This window comes from Coptis chinensis, chromosome 7 (genome assembly GCF_015680905.1).
Source record: "Coptis chinensis isolate HL-2020 chromosome 7, ASM1568090v1, whole genome shotgun sequence".
Classification (NCBI taxonomy): domain Eukaryota; kingdom Viridiplantae; phylum Streptophyta; class Magnoliopsida; order Ranunculales; family Ranunculaceae; genus Coptis; species Coptis chinensis.
The window spans coordinates 90,045,808-90,068,686 of NC_141462.1; the positions used below are offsets into that span (position 1 = coordinate 90,045,808).

The following is a 22,879-nucleotide window of genomic DNA, read 5'->3' on the forward strand; positions in this document are numbered from 1 at the left end:
TCCCTCTAATTCAAGAGACTGCACCTTAGTTAAACTGATTACTATGTAACTGATATTACCAATGACAGTCTTGATTTTGGAAATAAGAATATCGCCGATTTTGGAGCCAAGTAGTGGAATTATAAAACATTTAGACTTAAGAATTGTGAATTCTAATTCTTCGATGGGAGATAGATCAGTGACTGAATTTAGCGCAATCTCCACTCATTCTCTAAGAAAGCGACAAGAACACAAAACCCCCTCAGATTGCGAACTCTGAAATCTGAATTACTTGAAGTATCTATGAACAATATTTCCATTATAAGATACCACACATTTACAGTTTCTATTTATAGTTTTTTCTGTCTTTGTTTGTTCTGTACTTGTTCATCATCCAAGGTGAGACTGAGAGCAATATCTGTTCAGCAATCTAAGAAGAGCATCAGCCTTCCTTCTAGCCTTGAGGGAACCGTCAGAAACCAAGCACTGCAGTGAAGGAATACTATGTGGGTGTATCAACAAGCGTCTTGCCAGTTCTTCTCCTCCATTCCTGCACAACCCCAGCAGAAGAGTTACTGAATTCTCCCTCCCTTTTGGAGAACCGAATCTCAAAAGATCAATTAGAAGAGGCACCACCACCCTATTCTCCCTTATCTCTTCCAATCCTTCAATGCAACCTGAAAGAAGAGCTAGTACTGCCAATGCATCGTCAGTGATTCCTGCCTTATCATCCATAAGCAGCTCAATGAGCAAAGGGACTGCTCCAGCAACCACCACACTTGCTTTGTTAGCATTGTAGACTGCAAGGTTGAACAGAGCTGTGGCAGCATCCCTTTTCCCAACAGTAGTCCCCTCCTTCAGTAGCCCCACCAAGGCTGGGATAGCTCTCGGCCTAGCACCAATTGCAACCTTGCAATCATCTATCATGGACAAGCTGAAAATTGCCGCTGCTGCATTCTCTCTTGCTTCCATGGTCTTCCCAGATTGCAGAACTTCTATAACGTTGTCAATTGCACCAGCTGCCATTATCAGCACCTTATTGTTGTCAAAAATTGAGAGGTTAAGCAAAGCTGTCACAGCATTTTCCTGAATCCTTGGATCATGTGTGCTTAACAATGTAACTAGGAATGGGATAGCACCAGCTTCTGCAATGATTCGACGGTTGTCCATTCCGGTTTTTGCTAGCAACCGGAGTTCATATGCTGCCTGCCTTTGAACCTCAGGAGACCCAGTTGCTATTTTTCCTACTAGGAACTCCGCGGTCATCCTGACAGCATCAGAAGCAGATTTTGTGGCAGAGATGTGGTCTATGGCCTTCTCTGATTGTTTCCGTTTACTACTGTTCCTCTCCAGTTGATCTGAGGATGATGTGGAGGAAGAGGGTTCATTTAAGGGGATATTGTTCTCTTGGCACCATTGATGGATTAAGCTCTTAAGTGCATAGTTGGGTATCAAAGCCATGTGAATTAGTTTCTGCCCACTCTTAGGACATGAATGATGACCCGAATTAATCCATTGGCTGATCGAATTCCTATCATAGGTGTGACCTGACGCTACTATCACAGGATCTCGCATTAAGTCTAAAGAAATTGGACAACGGAGCTCATCAGGTATGGTGAAAGTTGTTGATTGAGAAGTCAAAGAAGAGTTGTCTGGATTCTGAAATAACAAGGCCAGTGAACTGTGCTCCAACTGCTGTTGATCTTTCTCTATTTGTTCATCCCTGAAAATAATAGATTTTGAATATGAAACAAGGGAAACAAGATTATTGATATTGGATATCACAATAAGACCTCCTGTACCCGCTTGCTTCTGCGCCTCTGCCTCTAACCTCGAAATTTCTTCTTCAAAGTCAGCTGGGCTTGTCAAACCAATGTCACACATAATCTCTTCTACTTTCTTGCAATCCACAATCCCCCTCTTCTTACCCGCAGTCTTATCACTACTGTTGCTGGTCATCACTTGCAGTAGCTCTTCCCTTCTCTGACACTCTAAAGGATCAACAACTACACTAGCCCTCTTGGTCTGCTTATGTAGAAGTTCTACTTGCTCTCGAACATCTGACGTAACATCAAGCAAACTCAAAGGAAGAATATCAAGCGCTTTTGCCATCTCTTTCACCAACACATGGAATTGCTTGGAAACTAATTCCATTTGTACAAGGTTCCACAATGAACTCCCTTCATTACACTCTTGAATCAAAAGCTTCACCCTTCGAATAACCGAGAATAACTCTGTTAGACATAATATCGAGGAAGGTGGAAATGGACTTTTGGTGTCTCGAATCTCCTCAAATAGTGAAGAAAGAAGTTTGATCCTTCTTATCATGGTAGAGATATTACGCGATTGCACGAAAGGAAGTTTGTTCATTGTAGACACTTGGTTGGAGATGTGAACCAAAGATTCTATTAGAGAACCTGTTGGAAGAAAGCCTGAAGATGGAGAAGCCATGAGAATTGGAGCTTTAGTTGCATTCATGGATCTCTTTTTTTCCATTTCTAAGCTTCATTAGCCATTCCGATTATTTAGAAGCTTCTTCTAATTTAGAATAATCATGATATTAGGTGTCCTTTAACAGTTTATGTTTGTTCACTAGCTTAGCAAGGTGACAAAAAGGTTGGTAGTTAATGGCGGGAATTAGGACTTAATGGGTTGCTGCCATGTGGAGGAATTACATTTCCCTCCACTTTATTTAAGTATTTAAACTTGTGAGAGAGTCAAAGGAGCACTGCTTAGTTCCAAGAGCTAAAATCTAAAAATCCAAGTGCAAGAAGACTTCGGTAACGACATTTAGCCGCACAATTTGAAGAATTATTTAGTCATAGGGTGCATTATAATGGCAATGTTTAAAGTTTGATTTTCCACAAATAAATTCTGAAGCCCGTTGTATATTTCAATTGTTGACAAGACCATTTTGTTGATGAATAACAAGATTCATTCGTTGTGTACCCATATATTGATTAATCTCTATCAGTGTCTAACTTTGAAATTTTCTTATTTATTATAGCATCATAACAAGTTGAAAAATCCTTTGATAGGGGGGTTGTGCTACTTTCTCAACTAACTCGTTTTATAGGCTTGAATTAGGTGTGAATAGTTTAGCACTTGCAAAAGAAATCATACAAAAACTTTACGACTCGCCCCCTCCTAAAAAACAACTTTTCCAACAAATTGATTAACCTCTATTAGTGTCTACATGGAGAAAAGTATCACTTGCTTAGCAACCGTTCTTTGTGTGAACCAACCAGACCCGAAGTGATTGTTTTCAAAGAACGGTTGATTAATAATGATTGAACTGGTGGCTTGGATCGCCATAATCCAATTCGGTTCGAAAAACCATTTTTGTAAATCATCAATCTCTAATTCAATGTTTTTCACCACTTGACTTCAAGCCACTTCTCTTGTCAACAGGTCTAGTGTAGCTGTTTGTAGGTGCTATTGATAAATTCTAGACTGTTTACTAAATTAATTTTTAATTGTCATTTTTCTTATATTACTTAAAAATACAAATCTAATCAAATTTGAACCAAATCTTGGTTGGACTCGGTCTTGACCCATTAAACAATATATCTCATTCAGCTGCCCACATAATAATAATAATAATAATAATAAACTAATAAAAATCTATCTATAATTATTGTTTATCTAGAATACAATTTGTAATGTGTAGGTTCATCCTGTTGAGTGTTTTGGGTTTGGGCTAGGGTAAGCTTGGGAGGTTCAAGGCTGGAAAATGGTTGATACTGCAGTAGTGGCAGACACATATATTGTCGAGGGTATTCAACCATAATATTTGCATCTGATCAGATCAAATTGTGGCAATTTTTCTTACTGCTAAAATGACAAACTAGAACAATTTTGAGTTTCTTTATTCGCTAAACAAAAATTTATTTATAGATTAAAGTAGATTTTTATTTTTATTTTTTTTAAAGGTAAGCAGGGTTTTTGAGAGGTCCCTTACCCCTATTTTATTAAAATGAAAGCACTAACTTTATTACATGGATTAGAATCTTACATCATACATGGATTAAAGAAGAAAATTGAAGGTTTTAACATCAATAATTCTCGTGTTATAATATGTCATAATAGTGGTGGGGAGGGGGGCAGCACACCCAAGTTTTTGAAAAAAGAAGAAGAAGTAGTAGTGTTCAAAGTAGAAATTTAAGCCCAACAAATTTAGCCCAGCCCATTAGAAAGTTAGAAATAATGAAGAGTTAGAAGTTGCTCAAAAGAAATAACGAACAGAGAGAAACTCTCGGCCTCCCGGGTAACTCAGAAGTCAGAACTTCTAAAGTCTAAACTCTCGGCCTCTCGGGTGGCAGCACTGACGAGTAGTATCTCAGTCTTGGGAGTATTTCAGTATTTGTTTATTCTTTTATTTGGTTCTTCACTTCTTCGACTCTTGCAAACTCTTATTATTCTCATAAGGTAAATTTTTTAGTTCAATCATTCTCAATTTATTAACTTATTATGATACTTGTTTAGTTGTTTAAATGTTTGTGCATTAGACATTAGTTTAGTTAAGACCAATTTATTTAAATTGTTTATATGAATTTGTTTATTTGTCTAGGGATTTAGTGACACCAATAGAACTATTTGTTTGAATTGGATTTTGTTTTATGCATTAGAAATTTTGGATTGTGTGGATGATGTGATAACACCCAATGATAATTATTTTCTCTATCTATTGTATATTGATAATTATTTAATATCTTAGGTTACAATGTCGCATCATCAAGCGCCCAAAAAACCATTAACTCTTCTATCATTCTATAAGCGAAAAGATGATAAACTGGAAAGTGACGAAACTTCAACATCTATTCTTGATAATTCAAAACTTGATGGGGATGAGCAACGTCCTACCAAAGTTCAAGTTGTCGAAATTGAAAGAGTTGAACCTTCTTCTCGAGTCCAAAGAGTCGGAGTTGAACATTCTTCCAAAGCTCAAGAAGTTACACCTATGGAAGTTGATGTCACTTCTCTATTTGAACGTGATCCGGGTAAACGTATTGCTATATATGAATACCCACTTGTTAAGCGTGATGAAGTCCGAGTAGTTTATCTTAGAATGGGACCTTGTCGACCGGCTCATGAGAACAAAAAAAATTATTCATTGACTATGTTTGGAAAGCAAGGACGTCAGTTCAACACTAATTGGTACAAACTATTTCCTTGGCTAGAGTACTTACTCCACTAGGATAGAGCATATTGTTTATATTGTTTTCTCTTTGAAACCAATCCTCCGAAGCATCCGGTGTTTACCATTGATGGGTTTCAAAATTGAAGGAAAGTTAACAATGGGAAGCAATGTCCTTTTTTGAAACATGAAGGTGGTATTTGTTCTCCACATAGGTCGGTAACATTATATTTGTGAGAATCTAATGAATCCTTCTCGATATATAGATAGTGTTATCAATAGACTTTCTAATAAAGTAATTGCAAATAATCGGATCATACTTCAAAATGTTGTTTAATGTATTTGGATGCTTATACTACAAGGGTTTCCTTTTAGAGGCCATGATGAGTCAAAGAAATCAAAGAATTGTGGAAGCTTCCTTGCAATGTTTGAGTTTTCAAAAAATTTGAACAAGAAAGTTGTTGAAATAGTAGGTAATTGTTCGGGAAATGTCATGTATACTTCACGTGGTATTCAAAAGGCACTTTTGCATATATTTGTCGAAAATGTGAGAAAGAAAATACGTGAGGATGTTGGTGATGCAAAGTTTTGTATCATTGTGGATAAAGCACAAGATAATTCACGAAGAGAGCAAATGGCAATTATTATAAGATTTGTTAATCGTGATGGTTTTGTTAGAGAGATGTTTTTTGCTATTGTTGGTATTGAAGACACTTGTGCATTAACTTTGAAAAAGGAGATCTCCAAAATTCTTGCTAGTAAGAATTTGTTTATTGGAAATACGAGAGGCCAAGGTTATGATGGTGCTAGTAATATGTGTGGTCAATGGAATGGATTACAAGCACTATTTCTTAAGGAGTGTCCTTATGCATATTATGTGCATTGTTTTGCGCATCGACTACAACTTGCATTAGTTGCAACTTCTAAAGATGTTTTTGATGTTTGGTTATTCTTTTCAAAGTTGGCATCCATTGTTAATCTCCATGTTCCGCCTAAGAGGACGAAAGAGTTAGAGAAAGCTCGAAAAGAGGAAATTGAAAACTTGTTAACAATTGGTGAACTTAATAGTGGACGAGGTGCTAATCAAATTTGTACATTGCAACGAGCTGGAAAAACTCGATGGAGTTCTCACTATGAATCAATTTGTAGCTTGATGGAGATGTATGATGCAATTTGTACGGTTCTTGAACTCATCATGAAGAATGGGTCTAGTAACACCATGCGTGGGGAAGCTAAGGGTTCTTAGGTTGCTATGAGAGACTTTGAATTTGTCTTTATGTTTCATTTATTGCATAAGACTATGGGAATCACAAATGTACTATGTAAAGCCTTGCAAGTGAAGTCTCAAGACATTCTAAATGCCATAGGTTTAGTCTCAAGTACGAAGGAGCTTCTTCAAGAGTTTAGAGAAACAAGTTGGGATAGTTTCCTTGGGGATGTGATTTCTTTTTGCAAGAAGCATGACATTGATATTCCTAATATAAGCTCTCGTCATATGACAGGTACACGTCGTTCTTGCCAACATAATGATTGTATTATAGTTGAGCACCACTACCACGTTGATATATTCAATGTTGTAATAAATTACCAGTTGGTGGAGTTAAATAGTAGATTCTCTGAGGAAGCAATGGAGCTTCTTTCTCTTAGTTCGGCTTTGGACCCGAAAGATGCTTTTAAGCACTTTCATATTGATGATATTTGCAAGCTCATCGAGAAATATTATTGTAAAGACTTCACGAAGCATGAGATACTTATTTTGAGAAGTCAACTACAACATTATAAGCTTGATGTGACTCATCATCCTTGTTTTCAAAAATTGTCTACCATTTTTGAGTTATGTCGAGCTTTAGTTGAAACAATAAAGTCAACTATTTATCATTTGATTAATAGATTGATTTGTTTGTCTTGACTCTTCTTATCTCCACAGCGACTGTTGAACGAGCCTTTTCAGCTATGAAACTTGTCAAAACACGACTCTGTAATAAGATGGATGACGAGTTTCTTGCGGATTACATGGTTATATACATCGAAAGGGAGTTTACTAACGAAGTTGATATAGAGTTAGCAATAGATGAATTTGATAAGAAACCTCACAAGTCACAATTTCATTAGTGTCATGTTTTAACTTTTGGATGTCTTTTGTTATACTTGTCAAGATCTATTGTGAGTATGTGTCTATGTAAAGACATTTGTTTTTGTTCATTTTGAATAGTATAATGAAGATGATTACTTTTTGGTATGATGTTTGTTGGAAATATGAAAGCGAAGATAATGCCCATATAGTTTTTAGTGGGACATTGTTATATATATGGGAAGGGATAGAGGCACATTCATTATGTGCACATTATAGCCACATTTTTTACATACAAATGAATTACGGCCTAGTTTTTTGTGGAGATGATCTCCCCACCATGAAGATCATTCTCACAAAAAATCATAATATTTGGATATGTCTAACCATGTAAAAATTAGTGTTCATTTGTGTTCATTTTTAACTTTTCATCTAATGGTCTAAAACTTTTGTGAGCATGTTCTAATGTTAGACTTCTTTGAATGAGCTAAATTTTTGTGAGCATGTTCTCCATGGTGGGGAGATCATATCTACAAAAAATCAACCCTTAATTCAACTTTTAAGTCCATAATTTTGCTTGAATTAATTTACAATGTGGCTATAATATACGCATAATAATGTGCCTCTATCCCATGCATATATATATATATATATATATATAGTTTAACTTAAGTACAGCCTCCCAGCTTAACATTCCTGGATCAGCCCCTAGTCATAATATGTATATTTTACTTAATATAGTATAATAGTTTGTAGGTACTAATAGTGTTTGTACTAAAACTTGAGGGTATTCACATTACAGCGAATACCCTAAGCCCTAACAGGGTTTGTCCCTGGTGGCAAACCTGGATCGAGCAAGGGAATTGAAGTGATGCGAATATTGCGGGGCTCCACAAACTTCTCTAGTATTATTTTTATAATCACATACAGAGCCTCGATTTGGACATGCTACAAATATGACCAAAGTCAAATATTTGGTCATATTTCACAAATCTGGCCTAAAAGCACCAACCAATAGAAAACATGTAGCAACTTATTATCAAACAATCCATATATTTGAGGAAATAATTTAAAGAAACAATTTCACTGCATCCATGCAGAGAAAATGATTGTCTAATCCAACTCTTTCTTATGGTTTTCACTGTTTGAAGTGTTGAATTTGTAGTAGATAAAGTTGCCACAACCTTTGTTTCTCATCCTTGAGCAATTGGAATTGAGCTACAAACAATTTTTATAAGAGTTAAACAAATAATTCCGTAGATGCATAGTATTGAAATATTGAAAGAACCATATCATAAAATTCATGGACAGTTTAGTTATTTCCAAAAATGAGAAAAGGAAAAATGTTGACAAAAATAGTGTCGTACCATCTTTAAATGAAATTTCAGATATAACACTTGCAATCTTTTGTTTGATGGCATTGTTCTCCAATGTCAAAAAATTGCGTTGTTGTTCATGACAAGCAACTTGCGGAGTGAGAGAATTTATTTTATCCTATAAGCAAATAAGACGATACATAAGTACAAACCTATTAACGCATGATAGATCTTTGGCATTGCTAATTAATTTTATCGAGAAAGAAAAAAAATTTAATACCCTTAAACAGTCTACAGTTCGTTCGAGTTGAGTTGTATATTCTAGCTTCTTAATTCGAGATCTTTGTGCTGATTCTCGATTAGCAAGGATCCTATAATCAAATAATAAGATGATCCATTAAAAAATAATAATTAAAAAAATTGAAGATGATAAAAAGAAAAAGAAAAAAAAGTAGTGTTTATTAATTAAAACTATTGGGAGAGTATGTATAAAAAAGGTAGACCCACCGTTTCATTTTCTTTGGTTCCATATGTGGATTGATATCACGCCCCTTTTTTGGTTGAGTAGTAACATTTTGCGGTCGATCCACTTTGGTTGAAGGAGTTGTAGTAATGTTTGGAATTACCGAAACAACAACATTAGATGGATTGGTATTGAATTTACTATATCCATCGTTGTTGATGTTTCCAAATATCAATGCAGTCGAGAAAACTTTCTCAGGTGGCAACATATTTGGGGGAACTATTAATTGAGATTCATCATCGTTAAGCTTACCAATAAATTTTTGACTTAAATTAAAAGTACTAGAAGGGGCTTTTCCATAATGTGGAGGTTGCCCCGTGACCACCATCTTGTTCCTTTCTTCCATTAATTTACCTGCAAAGTAAAATAACATTATATTAGCGCTTTTACTAAATAAACCAAAATTTATAGATTTAAAATGCATCCATATTTACTCACCATCCAAATCGGAAAAAAAAAAATGGAGAGGGAATGGAAGAAATGTCTAAACCTAACACTCACAACATTTAAATAGAATTGCAATAGAGAGAGAATGTGAGTAATGGAGACTGCCAAATATGTACATTGTCTATGTGCACGTACACGTGTTATCGTATAAATGTTACCTCAACATAATCCTTAGTAATAAGATTTTTTTTTTTTTTTTTTTTAGTAAATAATATCACACCAATAATTAACAAATTTCATTTCACCATGCAGTTTTGCACTTTTGCAAAGAAACATAACATTTTCACAAATCCAAAGTGGGCCATAGTTTTGGGATTTCAAAATTGTCTAAATCTCGATAAATGCAGAAAAATTCAAGTTGAATTTCATAATCAATGGAATTTCAATCTTATATTAATATTTCAAATTTTCAATGCCTTATTCTTAAACCAAGAAATGGGCCTCAGATCAGCCCCCTGGTTCTATTATGATTGTATATAAACACCCTCCTATTGGCCCATACCTCCTAACCTCCCTATTTTATAGTATCTCATCAAATAACCTCCCCGTTTTTTCAGTTGAGAAAAAATCACGGTATGTTTTTTATTTTCCCAATTTTTTGCTTCCTTTTTTACCCTTTTAGATAAACATGTCATATTCATCGCCATTTCAAAGAAAAAACACTTATTCAACTTCAATAACATGATTCAACTTCGATAACATGATTCAACTTGGAAATTAAGGGAATAAGGTTCGATAATGAGGAAATAAGGTTCGACGATGAAGAAATCAGGTTCAACAATAATGTAGAAATCATGTTCAATGAAGAAACAAAGCTTCATGATGAATAAATGAAATAATCACTTATTCTCTCAACCATTTGTTAGTCGTGTCTCGGTATTTGTTTTATTTATTCTTCTTTTTCTTTTTCTTCGATCTATTTTGAACATTTTCCATCACTATGTAAATTGTTTTTTGTAAATTTTAGTATGCAAATTTATTTTTACATAATGATGTTTCTTTGCTAATCCCATCATTATGTAAATATGCTTTTGCATAGAAATTTTACTATGCAATTTTATTTTTACGTGGTGATTTTTCTATGTGAATTTAATTTTACATACCGATTTTCTATGAAAATTTATTTTTATATATTGATTTTTCTATTTTTTCTTCTTCATTTATTCGAACAAATTGGGTCTTGTCATTATGTAAAATTGTTTTTGCATACAAATTTGAGTATGCAAATTTATTTTTACATAGTGATTTTTCCATGCAAATCCAATCACTATGTAATTTTGTTTTTGCATAGAAATTCAACTATGCAAATTTATTTTTACATACTGTTTTTCTATTAAAATTTGTTTTACAAAGTGTTTTTTTGAAAGTCTATTTTATCTTTTTGATATATGAATTTTTGCATTTCGAAATCACGACGACTTGAATAAGTTTTTTCAAATAATATCATCTTCAAATGGTTTTCAATCCCAAAATCGTCTCGTAAAAAACCGAATCTACAACCTTCACGAGAGCTACCACTTTTGTAATTTATTTTTTTCATGAAATGAATGATATTAATATTTTTTGCATTTTATGTTATTTTGAAGTGATTTCTCGGTCAAACAAAAAAAAACGGGAGTTCTCATGTTGAAAATTGGAAAGAGAGGAAAGAAAGACATTATAGGGGTATTTCCGTTTTTATAATGTTTTTTCTTAAAATAGGAGGGTTTCATGAGTTGGTTGGTTTTGAAGGGTGTTTTATTGAACCATTTACCGGGGCAGGGAGATTTATCTTAAAACCTGATTTTCAAACACCGCATCAAAATTCCGATATTCAATTCGAAATTGCGAATACTGGTGTACCATGCACATTCATGATGTGAAGTTCCGAAAACAACACTACCGAAGTACAAATCAGTTCAGTCCTCATTTCCCAAACAGTAATCATGTGACTTAACTATCACTTATCGACGACTCTTTTTTAGTTTATATATTATATTATTATATTATGGCAAAACTTGTTGCCAGCTTATTCTCATCTACCAATCCACTTCGGTCCACTCTCACTTCTACTAATAACCGGATTCATCTCAAAACCACACTCGCACCACCACTTCCCCATGTTCCTTCCTCGTTGACTACTCATCATGCTAAAACCGGTACTCCCTGTTTTTCCGGTTACATTCCCTATAAAAACAGCTTAATCCTCATTTCACAAGTCAACTCATTCTCATTTCGAGCTCGACGAAATATAAAACCCGTTTCAGCTGCCATGTTTTCGGATAACCTTGTGCTCAATGATTACTGTGTCAGTGCTGCAGCTGCTGCTACTGCTCTTGCTTTGCTTGTGTTCTGGGGTGAAGTCGCTAAGCGAGGGATTCTGGATCAGGTACTTTCTCTTTTCTCTTTATACAAGTGTTCAAATGTTCTTGAAGCGATTCCTTTAGTTGATTTGGAGTAAATGTAGGGAAACTATAGGTTAAATATGTTTTTATCAGCATCCACCAACCGATACCCATTGTTAAAAACCTAGTATAGTGTGTCCTAGAGGTTCTAGGATAACGATACAAAGAAATTACATGTGGATCCATTCAGCTCCAAATTGATTAATTAGCTTTGTAAGAGTCTGATTTCTAGGTGTTGGACTCTTGGTTCCCAAGAAATCCTAGATTATAAGTATGGGCTTGTAATTGAGATAAATCCGATAGTCTTTAATTTGTTTTTCAGAATTATGAATCAAACTAAGTTACATTGACACGGATGGGTGTGTCCGTACCCAACACAGAGTGTTTGAGACGGATAAATATAAAAAATTGAGGTATATTTCACACAATGTGTTCGATATGGGTCCCACGTGGATACGTATCCAACACCGATTATTCTCAAAATATGGCGTGTCCATGTAACATAGGAATTAAAGGAAGCATATCAGTAAATTTATTCAAGTGTTTGTTATGGCCTATCATTTTTTTTACATGACAGGTGGATTACCATCTTCTGTAAAGAAAGAAGAAGATAGCCTTCGAATATTTACTCAGAGACTTGAAATGAGAGATACATATATGTATATGCATGAAGCACATTATACAATATATGAGTCTCAATTAAATAGCAAGTAGCTACTAGACCACTCAAATGTGTACACCTCATGTTACAAGAGTGTTCCAATTACATCTAAACATCACCCTTTTAATATCCGACAAGCACAAAACCAACCATACAAATTCTCTATGACCTCCTCCACAATCTTGTGTAAGGTCGTCGTCTCCTTTGCTTCCAAGATCCTCTTGTTCTTCTCCTTCCAATGTGTCCACCCAATTGCGCTTGAAACGAGATATTATATTGGCTTATTTAGTTATGTTTAACAGACGTAAAAGAACAAAACTCACCTCAAATAAAAAAGACTTGTACTGAAGGTAGTATTTCTTCTTACTTTACATGATATACCATCAAAATTTTATTTGTACAGTTTGTGATTTGATTTACTAAATTGTTTTTTCCTGATATATTTGCAACTTCATAACATTGCCAATGAGACAAGCAGGCCTGGTATTTCCATTTTCAGAGCTCCCAGTCATAGTAAACACATTAAGCTGAACCTAGATCATGAACTCATGAATATTATGAAACTAAAAGTAGACTATTTTATTGATAGCCTGATACTTCCTTTTAATCCAGTGATTTCTAGATACATGTTGCAGTTTCTAATCCTCTCATTAAAACTACCTTTGAGATCTGGGATCAGTGTGATTCCCTTCAGCAACCCAAGGTAAGCTGTCGCTGTTTTCCCGAAGTGTGAGTTAGGTAACTTTGAGTCCTACATGTGCCTTGTAAACCTTAGGAATTAAAAGAGATCAGGTTTTGATGAGTTCATTAGATGTTTGTACCTAGGCATGCAAGAAGCCTTGCGTTCTATATCTATATACTAGGAATAGTTGGATATCTTGGAGGGAAATTGTGCTAGCTCGTTTAAAAAAATGTTGTGTAGCATGGAGTTTGTGCCAGTTCTCTTGCTTGTACTTTGAAATTCATGAATCAGTCAGTGTATTATTATTCGTATGTCTATACCGTATCTTCCAGTTGTTGAGCAATTAACCATGAACAGAATCACTGCAAAATTGTATTCATGTTTTGCTCTGTTAAGACATCAATTTCAAACTACCTCTGCAATTGGAAAACAGGGCACTGTAAGTTATAGCCATTCCATATAAACTATGGAGCAGTTGGAAAAAGTTCACTAAGCTAGAATGGTAATGGTGGATCCTCATTTTAAGAGGATCCCAGATGTATCATCGAACATGTCGTATCCAAGAAGCTCAACCAATCATTGGATTAACGTGTCTTCACTAACAGTGAAGACCTTAGTCCGCTACTTTTTTTGGTCCATATATTGATTACAACATGAATGATAGAAAATGTTGGGTTGTGAAATATGGCGGCCTGATAATTATTTAGTGATATTATGGAGGGATGGCTTATAGTGGAGTTATGTGAATATTGGGGCTCTTTCAGGACGGATAATTCAGATGAGCACAATAAATGGGTTTGAAACTGTCCAGAAATGATTCCTTTAGTGCCTGGTCTTTTTACAAAGCTCTGGCCAGAAACATCTCGTATCGGCTGCAAGGAGTACCATCGTCCTCCCCAAGTGCAGTTTTCGCTTTGGTGTATGCTTCAAGGTAAAATTTTGAGACGAGAACAGTCTAGAGCAAGGGGAAAAGACGTGTCTCTAACATGTGCATTATGTGAACTAGAAGAGGAAAACAAATAAGCCACCTGACGATTCGTTGTGGTTTCAGCATGGAAGTATGGTTTTATTTGCTTCATCTGGTGGGAATTAACATCAGCCAAGCCATTGATGCTCATTCTGTGGTCTCTTGTCTTATCTCCTACAACTGCAGCTTTGGGAACTGCCTTCCGTCTGTTCCAGATCCAGAAATGCGAGATGGCGGTCATTCTGGAAAAGGAGAAATGATGTTATGTTCAGGATATATCAGCTTTCATAGAGTTCACGATTCGCAACACTGAAGCCACCTCAGGCCTTTGGACTCCGATGAATAGAGCTATGTTACATGGACACGCCATATTTTAATACATAATCCGTGTCGGACACGTCTCCGTGTCCAACACAACGCACACATATTGTGTGTGATATACCTCCATTTCTGGTATTTCACCGTGTCAATGTAACTTAGGAATAGAGAGAGGAGGGACTATTTTTTTGGGAATCGCTTGTTGGGTTTCAGTTGTTTAGCTTAGCTTATTTTCATCACATTTTCCTTTTTGATGAGTGTGTTTCTACTTATGCTAATAAGATGCTGAAATGTTAACAGCAAAGAAAAACTCGTGGAATTTGATTAAAAGAATTATTTTGGAGGAAAAGATGGATTATCTCATGTGGCACTTTCTCTACCCACCCCTTTTTGCCTTGTTTTATTGCAGTCATAAGATGCTCAATGAAGATATTTCCCTTTACTGTGCAAGCTAACTTGTTCTGGAGCAGTGTAAGTGAAAATATGCCTTTGAGATAAATTCAAAGCATTTGTGGAACACCAAAGTCTTTCCCTGAAACATATGCACTCAGTGGCATTGACTTATTTGTGATTTAGAGCCAACATGCATAATCAGTACTTCTGTCAGTCGTCCTATGACCATATTATTTACCTTAACCCATTCTTTTCTATGCAGAAACTTGTCAGGAAATTTGTGCACATAACCATTGGACTGGTTTTCATGCTTTTCTGGCCACTTTTCAGGTAATCTCTTTTGGCTATGTTATCATTATTCCTCATTCTTTGATGTCAAATAATGTTCTCTTGATCTTGACAGTTATCGACGCGAAGCGGCATTTCTAGCAGCTCTTACTCCAGGAGTGAATATCATACGGGTGCTTCTCTTGGGATTTGGAGTTTATAAAGATGAGGCCACAGTTAAATCAATGAGTAGATATGGAGATCACAGGTTGTAAAACTTGTTAGATATTCTTGGGTCACAAGTCATAACACCTGCTAGCCTTACCTATCTGGATCCAACTGTGCTTTTTGCATGGTGCCTTGTCAATGCATTAAACTCCACCACTCATTGGGTACTTATTTCTTGATATGAGATTCTGCATGCTAAGAATCAAATAGGCTTCTAGACAACCTCGTCCAAAATTTCATACCACTATTTCAACGTTGGCCTTAATTTCCATCTAGTATATCCTAAACTGCAGAACAGATTGTTAGAATCAACAGTTTGGGTTGATTGTCTTGGGCATCTTCTGTAGAGAACCCCATCAGGTGTTGGTGCTACTGCCAGATCCTAAATAGGAGAATTTTGTATGCCAAGAGTCTAGTAGACTGCTGGTGACCAGAGACAAAAGTCCAACAGTTGTTTTGAATTTTTGCCTGTGAAATAGATTCATAGGATCAACAATTTTACTCTATCTTACTTGAACTTTTAGAGAAACTCACCAGTTTGTGGTGCCTCTGAATACTGCACGAAAGTGTGCTAGTTTATACTTGCTGGTCAAACTTCTTGGAAGAGTTACTCTACTACTACTACTGTGGTTATTGTGGTTTAACATTTGACAGGATCTTCCTTTATTTTCCAAAACCTCAGGGAACTTCTGAAGGGGCCACTATACTATGTCATAACAATAAGTCTGGCTTCTGTTATCTACTGGCGAACCTCCCCTATCGCAATCGCAGCAATTTGCAACTTGTGTGCTGGAGATGGTACTGCTCATTGTTTGGGTGTATTACTATAGCGATGCAGTTATAAAAGCATGCAAAATTATCTGCCACAACTTTTGGAAGAAACAGAAAATAAATTCCTTAGAGGTTTTCTAGACAAAATTTAATCACGCTTAAAAAGTTTGAAAACTCTGTTAAGTTGTTTTTAGCAATGGGTTTAGAGTATAATTGTTTAGGTATTCTCAGGTGTGGATGAAATTGTTGGAGGACAGTTTGCTAGCCTTAATCCGTATTCTTATAATATTGTTGAATTTTTTTGAATTAGCCATAAAAGAATTAAAATTAAGCTATAATGTTTTTCTCAATGGGTTTAGTTTATTTTTATGTCTGGTTTCAGGTGTGGCTGACATTGTAGGAAGAAGACTTGGCAGAAATAAACTTCCATATAATAGAAACAAGTCCCTTGAAGGAAGTATTGCAATGGCCACTGCTGGTTTCATAGCCTCTGTTGGGTAACTTTCTATGAACCACTTTTTATCTTCAGAAATGTACTTCGTGAGAGATATATTGTTGATTCGTTGTGATGGGCATACAGGTACATGCACTACTTTTCCTTGTTTGGGTTAGTCCATGAGAGTTGGGAGATGTTATTCGGCTTCCTCATTGTATCCTTGGCCTCAGCAGTAGTGGAATCACTTCCTATTAGTACCGATCTTGATGACAACCTCACAGTTCCCTTGACTTCTCTATTGGTGGGCAGTCTTATCTTCTGACACCTAGCTGGGTGATTTATTCAATTCTGTCATCATATTTGTTTTATTTTATTTTTAATCGAAGTGTATGATTAAGAAAATTGTAGTAACGTGTAATACGACTGTATATTTTAAAGGAAAAAAAAAGGGACCAATTTAACAAATAAAGGCATGAGCTGCCTGAGAACCACTATCTTCTATTTTTTATTCTTCTTTTCTTTTACAAAAATGCAAGCGGTTGTTATTTCTTATTTATAAAGAATAATGAATTACAGTTCTCTCAGTGGTATTAAACTCTCTGAGAGTTTCTCGTCTCCTAGCAAGTTACCCCTGCTTAGAATATGTCTACATGTATAAGCCATTTCAGTATTGGGTAGTTATCTTGTCCAGCTTAGCATCCATTGGCATTAAGAACTAACCAGTTGCTACCATGTGGACTCTATAGGTAGGCTAAGTAGTCTGCCGCTCTATTGGTTTCTCTATAGACATCCACCATTGCTAGCTCTTTACTTCCTGGTTCTTGAATGGTATGGCAACTGAGTATGGGAGATTAGTCCCTTGTACACCATGTTATCATTTATCATAGTAGCCCATTGTTATATGGAAGGTATCTAAGGTTATTGAAATTGGAAATTCGATATGATTGTTCATGGACATATTTTAAGACTGCTGTAAAGCTATTATTTAAGCATCCCATCACCATTGCACTTCCCATTATTAGATCAGTGCGAACAGTCTCAACTCTCGATCCCACAGTCACGCTAGACCAAACGATCCAAGCGCACTCTTGACCTAATCCCAACATGATTAAATTCCAAAGACATAATCTGAGTAGACTTATAAATCCAATTTGCTTATCCAAAATGTCAAGCCCGTGTGTAGTGGGTTTAGCAGGTCAACCCTCCCTATTACCCTATAACGTCCCTAGCTATGTGCCTATGAGAGAGGGAGTGCTATGAGAACTTGAATAGTAGAAATCTAGTATTGATTTTATCTTTGCTATTAGAGAAGCTTCAAATCATTAATATGCCAATGAAGAATCGAAATGTGCAAATCCTTTATTATCGTGGGGGACTTGGTGGGCACTGAAAGTACGTGCTTAAACTACAGTTTTAGAAAGCAGAAAAAGTGATCTGTGAATGGCTGTGGAGTTTATCATTGGTGTTTGTTACAAGATCTCCTCTGAACTTGGAAAATGACACCCATTACATCAACTTCTGGTTTTCAATTGGATGGTCGGAACTCGGAACTTTCTTCTTCTATGTCATTTTTCAAATTCTAGCATGGAACAGTAATTTAGTACTCTTTCAAAAAAAAAGTACATATTATATATATTTGCCAATTTTCTTTGGTAGGGTTTAAACTTATAGGGGAAAAGATGTCATTGCGTTAAATGAAATTACACAAGCTCTAATAATCCTGATATTATCAACTAACTATCAGGTGTCTCAACTAACTCTTAACTAACGTACAGTCGTACACAAGCGAAGGTCAGCAAGTTCGAGTTTCTGACACTCACAAGAGGTCTCTCGGGGAATGCCACGGGAAGACGGGATATGAATTATGATGCAAGTCATGCAGCACATACTAAACTACTAAAGAACCCAAAGGAGATTGAATCAAATACATTGTCTTTAACTTGTGCCAAAATAAAATAATACAAAAAATAATACAAAAAATTAAAAAAAAGGAAAAGTTTGGTGGGCAGAAACCTTTTGTTACTGACATATCATGTCTACTTGACTACCTTTTAACAATGAAACATCTTATCTTGATTATTAAGATCACTGAGAAACCATCGCCTCCCAAATTTGATTTGTCCACTTTCTTGTGCAAGTGTTTGTGGGGTTTTGATGTATTGGAGTATAAAATAATGAATCTATGCAATTACTCTTATAGAAAGAAAAATCTTATGAGATGTCATTTCACATGCTCATCATACAAAAAGTTCCATTACCTTTAATTTTATCCAAGCTGAAATTTGGCCACAGTGAACAGTAACGAAGATTTAAAATGGTGAAAAAGTAAGAGGTAAAAGATAATTTAATAAAAAATTAAAACTATAGAGAAACGAAATAACAGTAGTGGCCTATGCAGGTCTCGAACCTGCGACCTTCGCGTTATTAGCACGACGCTCTAACCAACTGAGCTAATAGGCCTTGATGAAGGGTTGGTGGTACTCTTATTTGATAGAAAAAATATCTTATGTAGAATTGTCTTGTTTTGTTTTGTTTTCTTTCATGATACTGGTGTTTGCTTCGATAATCTCAATACAAAAGCAAATGTCAAATTAATATATTCTGAAACAACCGCGCAATAAGCTTTCATTGAGTTTCCCACCTAAGGGCCCGAGAAGCCATTTGCTCTATTTGACTAGCAAAATTTTGCAAACTTGGTTACCAACCACAGCCTCAATTGTCTATATTGTTCATGATCAGTCACAAAAATCTTTGATTTTTTCAAAAACAAGTAAAAAGTCTCCAAATTGACCGGTTACTAAATTTCTAAACGAATAAACAGTCGATAAAAGACTCCTAATTCTCGATGTTTACCAATTTTTTAACGATATTTTCTGATTTTTATGATGATAAATAACCTTTTATACATTTATTTTAATATTTTATTTCTAAATTGCAAATATTTGTAGGATATTGTAAGAAATAACAGGACTTCACATATATATTTGTAAATTTTGAATTTAATATATGTTCAAAGTAACAATGAACACACTGCATATTATTTTATGTTTTAATTATTTATAATTTTTCTGATTTTTTCCAATTTTTTTAACGAATTTGTACAAATTAACAATTTCATTTCGAATTCCGAATTTGTGACTATGTTCATAATCATATCCAACAATCGAACATAGTGCAATTTTACGCTCATGAAGTTTCCCGTCACGTACTCAAGATAAAAGCGCCTAACTAGGGTGTAAATGTAACAAGCATGACTTGCACTTACCAGAAAATTAATGAACAACTTCCCGTGATAGGCTACGATAAAGAAGTTGTGCCCGTTTATCTTTGGAGCTAGAAGAGGGATCTTTTGAAGTAGTTGCTAGGTATTTCCACCACTAAAATTAATCTACCAAAGTATTCAAACTTAAGCGATCAAAGACTTTGCAGTAATTTAAAGCTTACAAAGTCTTATATAGTAGTATTTGCATCGTATTAAGAAAGATTTTAAAAAGTTTACCGAAAAAAAAAACAGAAGGATTTTAAAGGTAGCAAATACTTTGAACATCCCTATTCTTGTTCATGACCACCCGTCATTCTAGCTCAAAATGTACCTGTGGAAGTTTTTTAAGGAGAAAATTTCACTGTATATCGAATGAGAGGGTGTGGACAAAATGGAAAGAATTTTCTTTTTCTTTTTCTTTTTTTCGATAAAATAGAATGGAAATAATTTACTTATACAGTTAAACGTACGATTGGAATTTCAACAGAGTTGCTCGGGGTCAGCTCATTCTTGGACTTGGCTCGTTTATGGCTTGCTCTAACTTGTCATAGAGAACTGTATACTTTACAAGCATGAAGATTTTGTTTTTATGAAAATCATCACATTACTGTTTTAATTCATGACTTAGAAATCGACTTATTCTATATTGTACTAATTAAGTCAATCTAATATTCTAAAACGTCCATGCAAAATACTATATATATACATGTGAAGGGAGAAGGATAAGGCACTATGGAGTACAACGACTTATATGGAAAAATGAAGCGCTGTGATTCACGTTCTGCTTCTTCATGTGCTGCTTGCAAGCTCCTCAAGAGGAAATGCACTCCTAGTTGTATATTTGCACCTTATTTTCGTTCAGATGATATTCACAAGTTTGCCAAAATTCACAAAGTCTTTGGAGCCAGCAACGCCAGCAAGATTCTCAGTGAAGTTCCTCCAGATCAACGAGGCGAGACAGTTAATTCACTGGTTTACGAGGCTGAGGCGAGACTGAATGACCCAGTTTATGGCTGCATTGGAACGATGGCTATACTGCAGAATAAAATGGTGCAATTACAACATGATCTTGCCATTACAAGGGCTCATCTTGCTTGTTATACCAGCACTAATCCTCCTCCCCCTGCATACCCTGAAAACAATGATTATGTTGGTGCTGTGCCCTTCACCGACTGTTATGGAATGGTGAATGAGAGCAATTCAAGTGTTGCCAACTCCTTAGAATTGCAACAACCTGATGAAGCACTCCATGTTCCATTCGAAACACTTCTTGAATATTGAGTTCAGTAGAGTTAACTTGTGATTATACTACGCTGGTAGTTATATACTCTTATTAATCAATCAATAAATCTTTATGTTGGCCATGAATATGTATCATGGAGAACATATGAAATGGCTGTCAATTAAATCGATATCTTTGAATTACTTGGTTTCTTTAATACAGTCGGGACTCGGATCTTTATAATTTTCATTTTTTTTTATGAATTTTATAATATTTCAGTTTGTTATATTGACATGCAAATATTCTTTTTTCGCTTTAGGCAATTGATTTATCAGTGTCATGCAGCTCGAGGCCTCGAGGGCAAACCACCGGGTCGACTTTTGTGCATCAGCAAGCATGAAATAGCAATGCAAGGGAATTTAAAGGACAAACATGGTTTAGCAGTAATGTTTCCTCAAATGGATTCCGAGAATATTGTTAGATTTGTCAGAAAATTTGAGAAATAAGCTGAGTTTGAAAGAGTATTACCTAAAGTCCCAAACTAAAAATGAGTACTACTACTGCTGATAATTGTGAAGGGCCAAAATTAAGAAAGTTTAAAGAGTGATTTCTTCCCCAAGAATCAGAACTTGAATTAATGCCATGTGCCCGGTATGAGCCAAGTAGAACATTTCCTGTTAAACCAACTTACAACCAATGTAAAAAGCGAAAGTGCCCAACTGAAAGAAACAAATTGTCCCTACGCTATGTTGATGAGGATGTCCTGGTGCTACTTTCTTGAATCTTGATGTTTGCCATGTGGTATATTTATCTTACTGTCTTCTTTCTTATGACTGATTATTGAGTAAAGTTCAACTTATACTCCATGGAAACGTACACCTTTATTATCTATCTTCGGAATGTAAGAGCAACATTCTCATAGATACATGAAACACTCCTAAATTTGGAAATGGTTATTCTCGAAAAAAAAAAAATGAAACGCTCCTAATCGACTTCCTGATTTGCACAAAAAAAAATATTATAAAAAAAACAAAAAACAAACAAACTGAGTACCATGTCCGGTGGGGAAGTCACTGGGTAATAGGCAACGTCACAATCATGATGTCAATAGGCCCTTGTATGTCTTATTGGCTGCAACTGGGAGAAAATCTGTTTGTGGTGTCATCACCCTCACCACCCAGTACTCCAAATAAAACACTCGCTTCAGACAATTGGAAGAAACTTACAGAGCGCGAGAGCAAAATTTCCCTCTGATTCAATGGTCTCCATTTGCAAGGAAATAACAAATCTAAAAGCGAATCAACTTTGGATCTTTTCATCCCAACGTTCATTGGTCAGACACTCAGACCTCAGACCAAGAACATCTATAAATTGAACAGGAAATTTTCACAACCATTAAAGGTGCTCATTCTGGTGCCTGCGCAAAACACTCTACTCCTCCCGAACTCTGGCAGTTCAATCATGTGGTGCATCCTTGCATAGGAATTAGGAAGTGAATTATTCTCCATTGATTTGGGCAGAATACTGCCAGTTTGACATATTTCTATTCAGGTACCTTATGAACCAGCCGGGTAACGATGCATATCACTGCAGCCCATTCAGCTTTTAGAAGCACCAACATGGCTGCTAAACTTAACACAACCAGCAAAGTTCTTACCAGCTTTGTAATGTAAACATTCAGCTTTTAGAAGCACCAACATGGCTGCTAAACTTAACACAACCAGCAAAGTTCTTACCAGCTTTGTAATGTAAAACCCTTTAACATCATTGATTTCAATTTTGCATTGTAGGTAGAAATATCCGCACATGATTCAC

At 35.6% G+C, this 22,879-nt stretch overlaps 5 protein-coding genes and 1 non-coding gene across 6 annotated transcripts; 4 read left to right on the top strand and 2 right to left on the bottom strand.

Annotated features, from left to right (window-relative positions):
• Positions 1 to 136: 136 nt before the first annotated feature.
• LOC147489858 (U-box domain-containing protein 1-like) lies at positions 137 to 2,528 on the bottom strand. Its single transcript, XM_086570089.1, has one exon. The coding sequence runs from the start codon at positions 2,473 to 2,475 to the stop codon at positions 370 to 372; it is 2,106 nt and encodes a 701-aa protein (XP_086426215.1). The 5' UTR covers positions 2,476 to 2,528; the 3' UTR covers positions 137 to 369.
• A 2,174-nt stretch (positions 2,529 to 4,702) lies between these two features.
• LOC147489859 (uncharacterized) lies at positions 4,703 to 6,362 on the top strand. Its single transcript, XM_086574749.1, has 2 exons — positions 4,703 to 5,117; positions 5,479 to 6,362. Exons 1-2 carry the CDS (start codon positions 4,703 to 4,705, stop codon positions 6,360 to 6,362), a joined length of 1,299 nt encoding a protein of 432 aa, XP_086430875.1.
• Positions 6,363 to 6,416: 54 nt separating this feature from the next.
• LOC147489860 (uncharacterized) lies at positions 6,417 to 7,228 on the top strand. Its single transcript, XM_086574750.1, has 2 exons — positions 6,417 to 6,618; positions 7,044 to 7,228. Exons 1-2 carry the CDS (start codon positions 6,417 to 6,419, stop codon positions 7,226 to 7,228), a joined length of 387 nt encoding a protein of 128 aa, XP_086430876.1.
• A 4,150-nt stretch (positions 7,229 to 11,378) lies between these two features.
• FOLK (Phosphatidate cytidylyltransferase family protein) lies at positions 11,379 to 17,049 on the top strand. The gene is made up of 6 exons (XM_086572478.1): positions 11,379 to 11,841; positions 15,141 to 15,208; positions 15,282 to 15,413; positions 16,056 to 16,171; positions 16,527 to 16,641; positions 16,725 to 17,049. Exons 1-6 carry the CDS (start codon positions 11,461 to 11,463, stop codon positions 16,900 to 16,902), a joined length of 990 nt encoding a protein of 329 aa, XP_086428604.1. The 5' UTR covers positions 11,379 to 11,460; the 3' UTR covers positions 16,903 to 17,049.
• Positions 17,050 to 18,966: 1,917 nt separating this feature from the next.
• TRNAI-AAU (transfer RNA isoleucine (anticodon AAU)) lies at positions 18,967 to 19,040 on the bottom strand. Its single transcript has one exon. It is a non-coding gene; the product is annotated as a tRNA-Ile (tRNA).
• A 1,550-nt stretch (positions 19,041 to 20,590) lies between these two features.
• Positions 20,591 to 21,272, top strand: LBD21 (LOB domain-containing protein 21). Its single transcript, XM_086571838.1, has one exon. The coding sequence runs from the start codon at positions 20,602 to 20,604 to the stop codon at positions 21,121 to 21,123; it is 522 nt and encodes a 173-aa protein (XP_086427964.1). The 5' UTR covers positions 20,591 to 20,601; the 3' UTR covers positions 21,124 to 21,272.
• The last annotated feature ends 1,607 nt before the right edge of the window (positions 21,273 to 22,879 follow it).